General features: G+C 40.7%; 1 protein-coding gene across 3 annotated transcripts in view; it reads right to left on the bottom strand.

Annotated features, from left to right (window-relative positions):
- Window positions 1-14,739, bottom strand: part of ITPR2 (inositol 1,4,5-trisphosphate receptor type 2) — a 263,261-nt gene that overhangs the window by 189,004 nt on the left and 59,518 nt on the right. For all 3 annotated transcript variants that reach the window (XM_054827703.1, XM_054827693.1, XM_054827713.1), the window contains exon 10: window positions 7,529-7,573. In XM_054827703.1, the coding sequence (XP_054683678.1) occupies window positions 7,529-7,573 (45 nt within the window). The remainder of the gene's footprint in view (window positions 1-7,528; window positions 7,574-14,739) is intronic.

Raw genomic sequence — 14,739 nt, forward strand, 5'->3', positions numbered from 1 at the left:
GCAGTAGTACCTTGATTAAAGCCAAACTGTAAGGGATAATCAAGGGCAAAGCTTTGATTATTCATATTACCAATTGATTAAGCAACAAAATCAAGGATGAGTGAAACTATGTAAGAAATAGCTAGTTATAATCTCATTTCAAGGTACTTTCTGAATCCTTCCGAAACATTCATTTTTTCATTATCAAGCCTAAAAAGGGCCAGCTTTCCAACCCATTACTTCTATGAAGGACAGAGACAGTAGGAAAAAAACCAGGAAGAAATAATCTCAGAAATTTTTCTTAGGCTCATCTAGTGATTAGAGTATCGTCACTAGTTTTTGAGAGGAAGGCGAGACAAAAGGGAACCATCTCCTGTGTCTTGCACAAGAGTAAACTCTTATCTGGCAGCCCTCACATCCTTCCATACCCCATGCCCAAAAATATTAAACAAAATTGCACATAAAAATTTAATCTGTATGCCAAATATAAATCTGTATGCCAAAATAGCCAAAATTTTTGTTTTACAAACTCAGGATGAAACCCAAATTGGAAAGGCAGGCAAACTATAAGCGAATTCGCATAAGAGCTTAATAGCTGTGAGTCAGAATCTAACAACAAAGAAAATTTACTTCTTAAATTTCCAAATGAAAATGGAAAACCAGTTTAAAATTCAAGAGGTCTGTAAAGAGGTGAATGGCACAGAATAGTTTAGAACAGCATCCAGACTTTTTCATATTTCCCATAACTTACACTCAAATCTAGTTAGGGTTTCTCAGAAACTACCCACTGTACTGTAATTTCCAAACTGAAAAGGCTGGCATACAAAAAGGTAGGACACTTCATAATTTTATGTGGGTTTTTTTTTCCCTGGGGCTCTGGGAAAAATGCAGACCAAAATATGAAACCATATTCTACTCTCTATTATTAAGGGTTGGGTTTTTTTTTTACTTACTCATGACATAATGTCTGAGCATCTCCAATAGGTCATTAAGCATGAGTATATAGGCACACACGCAGGTTTCTATGACAGGAGGCAAAGTCAAAGGCAGGTCTCCTCGGCTTAAGCAGTTCATGCTAACTACTAGGTCTGTGGGGAAGTTCATCCTGCAGTTGGGCGCTGGCTCCACTCACTTGCTAGTCTCCCCAGCAATTGCGTAGGTGCTATCGAGCAACAGAGTTGGCTCATCAGGCCTAAATCCCGCCAACCAGGCTTGGCACCTGTCAAATCAGACCTAGCATAGGAGCAAGAGCTGGTTTTCTAAAAAGGAAGTCCACTTCAACGGAGGGCAAAGCAGTATCTGTAACCCTGGTAACTGCAACGCAAAGCTTAGCCGAGCAAAATCAGACCTACGTAACAGCTGTACAGTAGTTTCAGACTGGACTCCAGCACAAATCTCAGAACTCTCCTTATAATGTCATTTTAAGATCTCAGACACACCTCACAACCCAACCTGGATTATGGGTGATAAGGACTAGTCAATGAAAAAAAAAACATGTAACAAGAAGTGACCCCGAACTTGACAGCTCTGAAAACAACTTGCACATAAGGAGTGCAGTAGAGGCAGAGCAATAGTCATCATATATGAATGTACGCAGATTTATGTCTGAGTGCATGTGCCTCTCTGTGAGAGAGAGAGAGAATGTGCACACACTTGCACACAGAAAGTTTCTTATGATTAATTAAATTTAGTAAGCAGTCATCAGAATCTGCCCTTAACCTGGCCATTATTGAATCAGCAGATGAGTCTATATGAGGATGTGGAAAGAAGTGAAAGTATTAGACTATTTCAAATTAATTAGACAATATGATCAGCTCAGGAGAAGCACTGCATTCCTAAGCAGATGAAAACAAGATGACATTTGCTCAGGTAAGATACTGGCATATGAGCAGAAGCAGCCAGCAAAACCAGATTCAATGAAGAGAAGGGAGGAAAAGAACTGTAAAAGGTCTCAAATGTAGAGAGAAGAAAATTCAACTTAAAGCAGCATGAAGAGGAAGCCAATTAACAGTTTGAGAGGTGTTGGCAATGTGGTCAGTGACAGCCAAGGAAAGTATTCCCAAGATTTCTTTAAAAAAAAAAAAACAAACAAAAAACTCTCACACACAAAAACCAGGTGAATTACATGCTAGGAGTATAGAAAAGTGCAAGAACTATGGGTAAAACAATAGTAGCAAATAGTAAATTCACTGAGAAAAAAAAAATTAGTTTTGATTGTCCCAAACTACCAGCAAACTAGTGACAGGCTGTCACAAGTCAAATCAGACGCATATCCAAGGGGACGAAGGTGGAATCACCTCACTCTGTCGTGCACAGGCGAAATCAAGTCGCTCAAAAGGACGAAGGAAACGCTCATTCAGCTCCTGTTCCGCCTGGCAGGAGTCAGACCTACCCCTTCCAAAAGAACGACCCAGTCCAAACACCGGGTGGTACAACGAGCAGAGTCAGCCCGCTCCGCCTAACAAAACCCAAGCACCCACCGGACTCAGGGGCTGTTATTAGCCCCCCAGTCGCCAGCCTCATCCTGCAGCAGAAGAGCAAAGCACGCTACTCACATGCACAACGGGACTTTGCCAGGAGGGGGAACTGAAAATACCCCTACCATAGAGCCAGCGGCCCCGGCACTCTTCCAGGAGGGATTTGTCTAGGAAAGCGAAGGCTGAGAGTTCAAAAAAGAAGTCCTGGCTAGTGAAAACAGACATTTTCGTGACGAGCGGAAATACTGATCCAGGCTCAAAGCAAAGTCTGTAACTCCCGGGCTACCACCACTGATTTGCAGTGCAAAAAACCCAGCAGACATAATACGGTGTTTGCAATTTGAAGGGTAAATTTAATGTAACTGGAGACAAGTCCCTTATTGTAATCAGAGACAAAATAATCAGGTACAATCAGATTTGTCTGTCTTGAGACTTGTAGCCCAGCAGATAACTCTTCTTCACAGTTCTTAATATAATTTGCTAGTAATTGTGGCATATCCCAAATCCCCATTATTCACCTCAACTGGGTATCATACCTAAAATCTGGGAGATTTACATGGAGTTTTGCTTATGGAGGGGCCTTCCTTTCAGCTGCAAAAAGCAATACAAAAACATGACAGACCTGAAATACCTTTTTTTTTAGAAAACAAATCTACAATTCCAATTGGTAAAGACACCTCTTGTGGCATAGAGACAGACAAGGATAAAGCCCTGCTCCTGAATGAATACATTAAGCTGCACTACAGATTTCAGCAGAAATTAAATTTAATAGCAGCCAGAGTTCTGAAAACGCCTGTTAAATCCAGTACAATGTGGTATCTCAATATGTTAACCCAGTTAGGGAGGCTCTTACAAAACCCACGTTTTCATAGAGCAGTAATGTGAGCAGAACTCCATAGGTTAGACGATTTAAAAAAATTCTATATGAAAAGAAAGTCGAGTAAATTAACGGCCAGCTTTGCTGCTGCACGTTACGAAGCCCTGGCAGACAGCACAGCAGTTAGCCTCCTGTAACACCTTCACTGTTGACTCATTTGTGAGTCATCGCATTTTTAGTGGAGACATCACGTTGCAATTCTGTTGTTAGGAGCCAGAGACATTCTGTAAGAAACAATGTATGCGCTTTCAGAGCTGATTCAGACCTGTGTGCAGCAGCAGAATAATAATAATGTGCCGGCATCCGTGTCTCCCCTTCTACCCCCCAGCCTACCAAGTGGTCTGACTGCTGGCTTTACATAAGCAGAGACACTGCTATTTTAAACCTGATGATTTTTTAATTTTTTAAAAATGTTTTTTCAGATTGTTTATTGCCAGGTTAATTCCTAACCAAGCCTTTAAAAAAAAGCCCAATAAATTCCCCAAACCTGTTCTACTTAAACTGCATCACCTGTGTCCTGTATCATAAAAGTTTAATTAAACAAACTTCGTTGCTGGAAGGTAAAATAAAAAAAAAATATTAATTTACAGTGTTTATCAAGGGGAAAAAAAAATCATCTGAGTTGGAAGCAAGAAAGAAAACTTTGAATTGCAGAGTTGTTTGGAATTCATAAATATAGATAAACAGAAGTCAAAGGAGGTATGTCAAATTGCACCTAGAAGTGCATGGTGGAACTATCCAGCTTCTTTACAGGAAAAGTAAATGCATACTAGTCTCAACCCTAAGAAAAATCTCAACAATAAAGCCAGTTTGGAACAGGTTAGGATTAGCACTCTCTCATGAAAATGCAGACAAATGGAGTTAAGGTACCTACCCAAAGACAGCCTTTAATACAAAGGCGCTAACAAATGCCAGGTTCCCAGCTGTTCTTGACATTTTCCCAATGTTTATAGCGTTCTTCTGGATGCTGTATGTTTCTGTGATCAGAAATAATAGGCTACTTTGCAGCATAAAATACACCAATTTTGGCTTTAATGGGAGCTGTAATGCAGAGCACTGCATTCCATTGCACGATACACTACAATCTCCTAGACTTCAAGAGATGAAGAAGCCTTTTTTGATAAGGCCTCTAAATCACAGAAAGGTCTCCCCATTTAAAAAAAAAAAATCTTCTGGAGTTTAGATGTGAGAAAAATACGTATAAAGAATATTAATCAACTGATTGTGAGGCCAAATTTTACCAGAAATAAAAGCAGTGTTTCACAAGACAATTTGGCTGGATTCTCAAGAAGCAGCCCATAAATGAGCAATGAACCACAGTCCAAACGCAGCTTTAACGCTTAGGAACAAAAGTCCTAGTGACTTCCAGTAATATTTATGTTCTTCAGAGCCAAAACCCTTTCAGACTTTTAAGTCGCTTAATGCAAGGCAGAAAAAGCAGCACTTAGGCAGAACCCAGAAGCCTGTGCCCACTACTGCACCACGGAAAATCCTCCTCCATTGCTGCTCCCTAAAACTCAGTTGCCTAAGCAACTGTGATCAGGACTTGCAAAGCAGGCAGCGAACATGCACAAGGAGCCCTATCGCACATTTAGGAGTTAAGGGTTGGCACGAAACGCACAGATGGCTGCGCAGTCCTTAAAACCCAGACAACAGAGAAGGAGCTGGTACCCTTTTATCCAACAGACTAGCAGAGAAAAAAACCCACAGGCTGCAAGCTCATTTTCTTCCTTCAGTTGAAAGGATTCAGGTATGTATCTCCCATTTCCCTGCTATTCAGACTTCAAATTTTGCTGGGGTAGGTCCGCTTCCACCTCGCCCTCTAGAGCAGATTTACTTCACGGGCAGTATTTCAAAATTAATTGCTTCAAAAGATGAAAAAGAAGATGTCTGCAGTGAATCAGTTGGGCAGTCACCTGGCAGAAGCAACACTAGATGAAAACCACGGAGCAAAGAAAGCGTGTGCATTCTAGGTTATGTACCGACTGGATACAAGACGGACGTAACTGGCCCTTAAAGAACTCCAAAGATTCTTGTACTTTTGAGGGATAATTCAAAACACTTCATCGTTGTAACATAAAAGAAATCCCTGCACAGGGATGTGAAGCTTTTCTGCTCAGTTGCTCAAGGCCAGAATGAAGGCTTAGTATAGCCATTGCTGACTCATGCTATTTCCAACAAGACTGTAAAGGGGTGAAGGATCCAAATGGATGCTAAAAGTGCCTGTAGACTCGGATTTACATCAAGGTGTTACCAAACATTGTTAGAAGTTCTTTCACAAAACATTTTTCACAAGAAAGTGCTGACTAAAATTTCCACAGAGATCAGTTTTGATCATCAATCAGTTTTGATTTTCATTGGAAGCATTTGTCTAACCTGATTTATCTGGTCTGGATTTTCGGTTGAAATCAATACTCGGAAGGATTAAGCCAAACTGTTAGAGAAGTCACCTTTAACGTTCACGTTCAGATTACTCTTGTGCCTTCCTCATTACCCAGTCCAGGGAATATATAAGTATTTAGATGAACTGGAATTGCTACAACTGGAAACCCTAAACTGTATCCAAATCAATATAGTGTGGGACAGTAGGATTGGATCCTTGGTGATGAGGACCTAACATCTACCCTAATACACGTTTTCATAGGTCTTACTTCAGACTAGCTGTAGTCTTGTTTTCTGGGCTGGGCACCCATGAAAGTCTGGAGCACAGTAAAGACATCCCAGAAGTGTGTGCACCTTTTTACTTTCATCCAAGAGAATACAAGTTTACATGCTCTGAGATTGCTCTGCCGAGTGTCTTAAATAGGGAATAACCAGGAGATTTCATTCAGAAGTGCCATCATGATGTGAACTACAAAGTTAATGAAGATGCACGTCTATGAGACAAGCTCCACTATTCACAGAGCAAGAGCATGAACCCAAGCATTGCAAGCAAGCACCCTACTCGTAGGGGTATTTTAGAACTCATCTCAATTTCCATTCAAAAGTTCCAAGGGCTTCAAGTGTCATTCCAATTCAGAAGAAAAACAACTGGTGGAACTTCCATATTTTCATGAGAAAGAATTCTCGTTTCTCTGGACAGTTTAGCTGCTATCGCTGTATTACCATTAATACCAAATATCAGGGAAGATGGAAAACTGATGTTGCCAGCTCCTGCAAAAGTTTCCATTTTTATTAAAACTGCAGTCCTGAAGGCAGTGATTATGTAAGAATCCTGGGTTTCATTTCATGAAAAATAAAAAAATTCTTCCCCATGCAGTGAAAAACTTGAATATGTGTCCTCTAAAAGAACAAAAGCCAGAAGGCAAACAAAGAAATTAAACAGAATTTTTTCGAAGAAGATCTCCACATTTTCAAAGCAATCTCAGGAATTTGATGGAGGATTAATTCTTTTTTGGACTATTTGTTGTCTCTGTAACAACAAGATTCCCCCAGGGTTTTAATTCCACTTCCTTCACACGTTATAAACTACAACACGTCTGGCCTTGCCTCGTTAGTTAGAATTAGTTATCATGCTCTTGACATTGTACAAGGCAAAGGCTGTTGCCTCCGAGGCAAAGGGCATAAGCCCTTTGTCCAACGCCTCCACACTGCAGCCGGGACAACTTGGATCCATGCGAAGACGTCACGCTACCATTGCCTGAAGTGTGGCAGAGCTCAGACTAAGCCTGTGCCTGAATATCTACTTGCACGTACTCGATACAGGCAATAAAAAGAGTCTTAGCATGTTCTTAGATTTAGAGCCACACTTGACTGGCAAACATGCCCCAGGGGGGCTTGTCTCCACTAGCAGAGCCTCTGAATTGGTACTCGCACATAAGTAACCAGACTCACTTGTCCCTGGTTTTCTTGCTAAAGACGGTGGTGGGTTTTGCCATGGAGTAATACGTCTGATTTGAAAAGAATTAATACATTTCATATCCGCAGTCACCAAGCAGAACAGCTTCTAACTACTGTCAATTTGATGCAGAATTTGAACGTTTCCTAACATTTGCTTGACGCAAGGGAAAACTTTCTGTAACACCAGTTCTGAGTTTCACCCTAGAATACAGAATACACAGAATACAGAAAACAATCCCAGCGGTCATAACATGTAAGTAAAAGGAAAGCTATGAAGGACTTTCATATGTTGGGTTGTATTGGGTTAAGGATACAGTATTTCCCAGATTATATGCAACAAATAAATTCCACTTACCAAAGCTTTTCCTTCATTATTACCTTCTGGATAGTGTGGGTTGAGCTGGAAAAGAAAAGAAGTCAAATACTATCTTGATAGCTTTTAGACATTTCAGAAAGCAGGGAGAGTGGTTTGTTCAGTTCTCTATTATGTATCCATCCTGCAAAAGGACAATGGAGTATTTAGAAGCAGTATGACAGTGAGAGTATACGAATTACCAATTCAATGTCTGACTTAACTAGCCATGTCCTCTCTTCAAAAAAGCGCATCTTGTAATCAAGCTTGTTAACGCAAGAGGGGAATCTCAAACAACCAAAACCAAAAAGAATGATGGAGAAAGCACAGACAGTTACTAATCTAAACACGGCAAGTTAGAGTCACCCACACACACGCAACCACTTCCAAGATTGACCTTGAGCAGATACACTGAGATAACAACTAACATGCTTCATATCTACTGAGATTTTACAGGAAGACAGTGAACTCAGAATAAACACATCTTTGAAACAGGAAAGGCAATGCCACGATAGACAAGTGTTTACTTACCCTGTGATTCTGTTTAACCATTATTAACGGGGATAGTATTTTCTATGTCATACCAGGATTATCAAGCATTAATTAATTACTAAAGTTGTATGAGAAGCTTGGATGAAAGACACATAATAGTAAGTGTAAAATATTACTATTTAACAGTGCTTCATATGATTTTACTTTTGACAAGGGTAATACGTAGACTAGAAGATGAAAGATTATTGTACGCAGATATATCCTCAAATAAACAAACACACATACACCCACACACTGGCTGCACATGAAACCTTTCAAGAATCGACTTACATAATGAAACAATTTTGCCTCAATATTTACCATATTCCCTGACATAGCATATGCCTTCAAAGCGTTGAAAATGCTGTAGTGCAATTATTAGTTATATATGGTAATTTAGTTCTTAAGCAACGACAGCGCGTATACATGTCACCGATAAGTACAGTCATTTTCTTGGCTTGAATGTGGCATTACCAGTGTGGAAGAGACAGAAGTGAATTTCACAGGGCAGGCTGAATGAATTCCAGTAAAACTTTTCAGTATCACGTCATCATACATCTAACATTACACAGACAACTATTGTGAAGAGTTTTTATTAAGTTCATACGGTTTGTATTAATACTGTATCATTTATATCCCTTTACCCAAAAAAGCCAGCTCCTCTCCACATCATGAACCCGAAGAAAGGAGGAGAACTTTTAGATATTCCCAAAATTGCAGATGTGCTAACACAGAAATGACCAAAGGTTTATTCTCCTGTCTTCATTTCAGTATTTGCATTAGCCACCGCGTTACCCTCACGAATCTAATTTAGAGAGCCTGCTTTCCTCCCTGCATTGGCACCTATCCCAAATCTTGCTTTTTGCTCCTCCGTGGCATTCTCGCACAGTCTCCTAGCTCCAACTCCCACCTACTTCTGTCATACAGCAACAGGAATGGGAGATGAACCCTGAACAACAGAAAATGAGAAGATATACATATATGCATGCATGTATGCATACATCTTTATGTTGCTGTTTTCATATAGTTTTGGGTTCTTCATAAGTTCTCACACTTCTTTCGGCATTACCTGACACCTGAGAGTAATGCTAGTTGCCCACTCCCACTCTAACAGCCAAGCTCAGGTCCCTACCTTTGGTCCTCCACCAAGAACAGAGAACATGATCAGGCAGCGCTCCTCAGTCACAGCCACGCACAGTGGCCTTTCAGCACAGGTGCAGAGAAGGTACAGAAAGGCTAAATTCAATCCTACCTTCAGGTTCTGCTGGTTGTAAGGAAGCGAGAAAAAGTCTGGGTCATCTCAGGTTTGTCACTAGACTGAGCACAGAGAACCATGTACTGAGGACTAGGACTTCAAATGGAATAAATCTGTGATGTTTCATTGAAGGGCCTGAGTGAACACAGTTGTCTACCCAGTATGAATTTGGCCTTGAATTCTGCTATTCTTCAGCTGTTCGCTTTCAACAGAATGATGCTTTAAAAAAAAAAAAAAAATATAGCAACAACAGGAGAAACTAGGAAAATCTCTCTCCCACGCCACTTCTCGCCTACTTTAAAAAAATCACTAAACAGATTGCCCTCAAATTTCCAAAATAGTTCACTTGTGGACAGAGGCCGAGGAAGACAGAAGGCTCAGATGAAAAATAAAGTGCATCCTTCATGATGGTTTTTCTTGTTCCACCATAACAGAGATAATAAAACTAAAAAGATGTTGTTTAAAGAAAGTTTTGAGATGCTGACACGAAGCAGTAAACATGATGGAATGCAGTTTTAGGGCTGACGTTCATGGCCCCATTTTTAGCTGTGCTGAGCAGCTGCCACTTTCATTTTCTTTTCAGCTGAGGTTGTTGGTGCTGAGCATCTCCGAAAATCAGACTACTACCTAATATATTATCCCGTACTATATTCTCCAGGTAGAGGGGCATAAATCATGTAGGGTTGTATGTCATATTATACCTGTTCTGAGTCCTTTTCAAGATCCAAGTACAGCAGAATAAGCTAAGGACACAGTGACGGTCTTAAGACTCCAAAATCTGTTGTTTTTTCTGATTTATGTAACAACACCTCCATGCTCTTCAATAAGCCTCCAAAAGAAAAGAATCCTTGAAAATAACAACATTAATAATTTTTTTCCTTGTTGCTAATGAAATCAAGTAAAACTCTTTGCAGGTGTTCAGAAAGTAAGAACACTATGCTAAAATGGGCCTCACTTAAGTTCAACCATCATCAAGCTTTTTTGTGTCATTGGATGTGCTGAAGTTACAATGTTACTGAAGTACAGTAGCTGAAATACAGTATTATATTTCCATAAAATGCCACCGGAAGGCGCATTCAGTCAATATACAGTAAGAATACAATGCATTGTAAATTGCAGAGCTCAAGCAAGTGTGATTGTATAAGTCATTACCGTAATAGCTTCATTATTGGTTGTTTTTTTTTTTTTTTAGAGTATAATCCCAACAGCTTCTTTTCCAACACAGAATAACCCACAAATCCTAATCCTCCGCTGCTTGCTTTTCAGCAAACTTCAGTATGGCCATTTCTCACCTTTTTCTCTCCCATCCATGGAAAGGTATCACAAAATAAGAGTTCAGCTTCCTCATGGCTGAAAACACTCCTAAGACTCATGATAGTATCTCAACACTCGTCCGTTACGTACGGCCACGTAACCTAAGCACCTGCGTAAATGGCAATCGCTGCATGGTGGGAAGGGAGGTGCAATCTACATCAAGTAACACAGACCGCTTTAGTAGAAAGTAACGAGGGAAGGGCAGAGGAGAATTCACGTCAGCGAAGCGGTGAACTGGCCACCTCACAGTAGCTGTGCTCGTCCTCCACTCCACCGCCATGCAGGCAGCCAGCTCTAGTGTGGGGACTTTGCAGTTGGGCAAGGTTAAGGTAATCAGCTCTCCCAGCTCCAATAACAATGATTTATGACATCACAAACACTTTATCTTTTTCAGTTGTTTATACATATGAACCCAGACCCAACTCTACACACCCCCCAGCCTACATAAAATCTCCTAAACTCCAGAAAATGGGGCTACTGCATCAACTTTTCTTTCAGATCACAGCACCATGGGAGACATCACAGTTTCCCACACACAGGCTAACAGTGCACGCTGACTGTGTGAGCTTTTCCTTACGCTAAGGCCCCACCAACAGGTAAGTACCACTGTAATTGCAAATGCAATTTGCACAACATGGTTCACAGGAAGTATCTGGGACCTCAACTTGTCTTGGACTTAATCCACTGGGAAAAGAGAGCTTGGAAGTAGCCTCGCAAACCTGTCAGCAGACAAGGACAGTCAGTGCCATGAGAAGGCCACCACCACCACACAAGACTGTGTTTTTAAACATTAAAATCATTGATTATTTTGGCATTTATAGAAAGATTTGCAACTACAGAGAAGGTAATACATTCTTTAAACAGAACTTGCATTTATTTGCACACTTTTCTAAGAAGCCAAATTCCCAACTCACGATCTGCACAGGGTATCTGCAAGAACCTGAAGGTCAGGGTCAGCATCACAGCATTTATATGCTCCTGGGTGTCTAAAAATAGCTGTCTTTTAAACAGATTTCATGTTCAGCCTTTGTACATAGTGACATGTAAAAAGAGTAGATGTATGAATGCATATATATACCAATATACTCGTACTGTGGGAGCACCAGAAGGCTCCCAGTAGAGAGTATGTGTGACAAACACGTAATAAAAGTCAGCTTTTACAGGGGGAAAACTGAGGTACAAAGTCGTTAATCGTTTCTGGTTAAAATTATTTGGAAGGGCAAGGAATCTCATTCCTGAATTTTTGCCTAATGCCTCCATAACATGATCATCCTCCTTTAGAGTCTACATAGTAGGAAGATAATTTTCACCTATGTGTTTGTGTGTTACTTCTGGTGTTTGGTGCTCAGAGAATGCACATCCCCTGCTAATCCCAAGAGGTATCCTGTTAGATCGAGTGCCGGAAGTCTCAGGCTCTGTCATCTCTACTGATGACATCTTTACTGATTAAAGCCAGTCAAAGTTATATCTTAAAGTTTTCAATACATAAGACTTTAACACTGCATAATCTCTTGAGGCTCTACTACTGAGCAGAACAACTTCTCACTAATATGTTATTCCTGGCTTTAGTTTTATTTTTTGCATCTTCGCGTAGTAAGGTATGCTTTACAGTCCAACAACTGAATTATAATATCTCAGCCCATATTGTGGAGAGTTTATACTGAATTGCTTTCCTAGACAGAGGAATGCACAGAAAGTACCCAAACAGGCTATTTTTGGACACTCTTAATTAAGAAGGAGAGCGAGCAGTTTGGGGAAAGAAACACCCATGCTGATTTTAATCAAATTGTGTTGACTAGGTAAAGGATATTTAAAACATCTCATCAGGGAAAGAATTAGATCGCCAAATTTCAGCTAAATAAGCATTTTAATGACTTGGTTAAAACCCACATTTATGAAGGAAACCCTGACAGACAAAGAATAAAAGGATCTAATTCAACACACGGAAACAGTTCCCATTTCATTTGATAACCAGCCTGTTAACACACAGCCTGTTACCCAATCAACAAGGGCAAGCGTTTCAGGAAAAAAAAAAAGCCACCACAAAAGAAAAAAAAATCCACTTCTCAAATCTTTCATCTTCATTAGGCTTGCTTTGTTCTTTGTTAACGTCATGCTGATTAGCTTTCGATAAATCTAAAGGACTTTTGCACAATTTCAAAGACTTCAGTGGTATTCAAAGGACTTTTGCCGTCTTATTAACTCGCTGGAGAAAGACTGGCTACGACTCTACCCCGATAAACCCCATTCAACACTGCCACTGCGTCGGCACAAAGTTCCTGATAACCATCACCTGAGGAAAGTTTAAAAATCTTAAAAAGGCCTTTCATTTCAGGATTGTACTTTGCTGCTGTTTTGCTTATGAGCCGCGTCTCAGCAGATGAGACGAGTTTCCAGGGAGCGCTGGGAGAGCGGCAGCTTTTCATCTGCTTCAGGCCCCCCCACGCAGCACAAGCAGGGCGAAGTGTGGGCAGGGAGAGCCCTCCCCCCGTGGGGGAACTACCTGCTAGTCAAAAACTGGGAGGAGAATCAGCTCTGACACCCTTCCTGTCCAAATTATTCACCCTCATCGTGAGAAGAAAGGATAGGTCGTCTTGATGGCATTTTTCGCTGCTGAATAAGTAATGGCAGGCCAGTGCTTTGGTATGCCTAAATCACCACTGATTTAAAGGTCATCATCATCATCATCGGCAGCATAAGCTGGAGCTGCCGCAGCACAAGCTGGAGCTGCCGCAACACGTAGCTCTACGTAAGGCCAGGAGAGAGTGGTGACTGGGAAACCCCTTTGCTTCTACAGTGATCAAGGGCAGAGAACCTGGCCACCCACTGGCACCTGGTGCTCAGTCCCACACAGCCAGATCCCATTCTGCACAGGAAGACAAAAGAAAGAAAAATGTCTACAAGATCCTTTAGTCTAACCTGGATGCTGGGCCATAACCTCAGTTTGAGCTTCAGCAGCTCCATCCCAACATGTGCTATATGAAAAAGCATCCTCATCTCTTCAAAGGTTATGCTCTAAATATTAATATCACATATGCTTTCAGCGGTTCTCCCAGAAATAATTAAGGATGATTGAATTAGACATTATTGAAATTTCTACCGTTAAAAAAACACAAACAAAAAAACCACACACACAAAAAAAAATCACAATAAAAAAAAGAGGGAAGCCTTCTAAACCTCCAGCAAGCCTCAAAAATAAAAAGAGGCACAAATATAATTGAATAAAAGCTTGTTAACTAATCTTGAAATGATAAGCAAAAAAAAAAAATATCCCTGAAGAACAGACCATATGTCTACATTTGCTGTTTTGGAATACATCAAAATGAAATACCAGCAGATGTGGTATTTTTAATAACAGAAGCAGTCCTTACAATGACTAAATGACAATAAATGCTGCATTAATGGCTTCATGCTTCCCTTCCTCCTAAAGCTCGTATGTATAAAAACACGGCTCAAATGCAGCCAACTTCAGAGAGGACTGAAAAAGCCTGAACACGGGCTCACAGATCACTACTGCAAAACTAGTTGGCTGGGGGGGGGAATCCTTCCTCCGAGATCCAGGTTTCTGAAGGTATCTGCACACCCACAGGTGCAAACATTGCTCCTAACTTCCACCAAAGTCAAGATGAGTCTGATCAAGACATTTAGCTGCAGTCCCAAGATTCTTAAAAACCTGGGAAAAATCTAGCCCTGGGTTTTGCTAAATGGACAGCTTCCAACTGTCACTTTAAAAAGCCACATCCAAGTCTGCGGAACAGGTCGGACTGGCTCTGTAAATCAGTAATCCATCATCCTCATCCTCCTCCGCTGGTCTCTGGATCTCTTCCATCTCTTCACGCATAGCTGTAAATTATCCTTCACTCCTTATAGAGCTTTAAAATAAAACCACACGCCTCCTATGAGACAGTGAAAAATAGAAATAAGGCTTACGGTGCTGAGTTCACTCTGTCACCTTGGTAAGACCTTTTTCTTAAAAGAACCTTTAATCACCGAGCCCAACAGATAGAAACTAATCAGAATACTGTATTAACATTTAATGAAGAGACTAGAAAAACATGACTCAAACAGAAGATTTTGAAGCAATCTCCAGGTAAGGCGGTCCCGCAGTACCAAC

This window comes from Grus americana, chromosome 1 (assembly GCF_028858705.1).
Source record: "Grus americana isolate bGruAme1 chromosome 1, bGruAme1.mat, whole genome shotgun sequence".
Classification (NCBI taxonomy): domain Eukaryota; kingdom Metazoa; phylum Chordata; class Aves; order Gruiformes; family Gruidae; genus Grus; species Grus americana.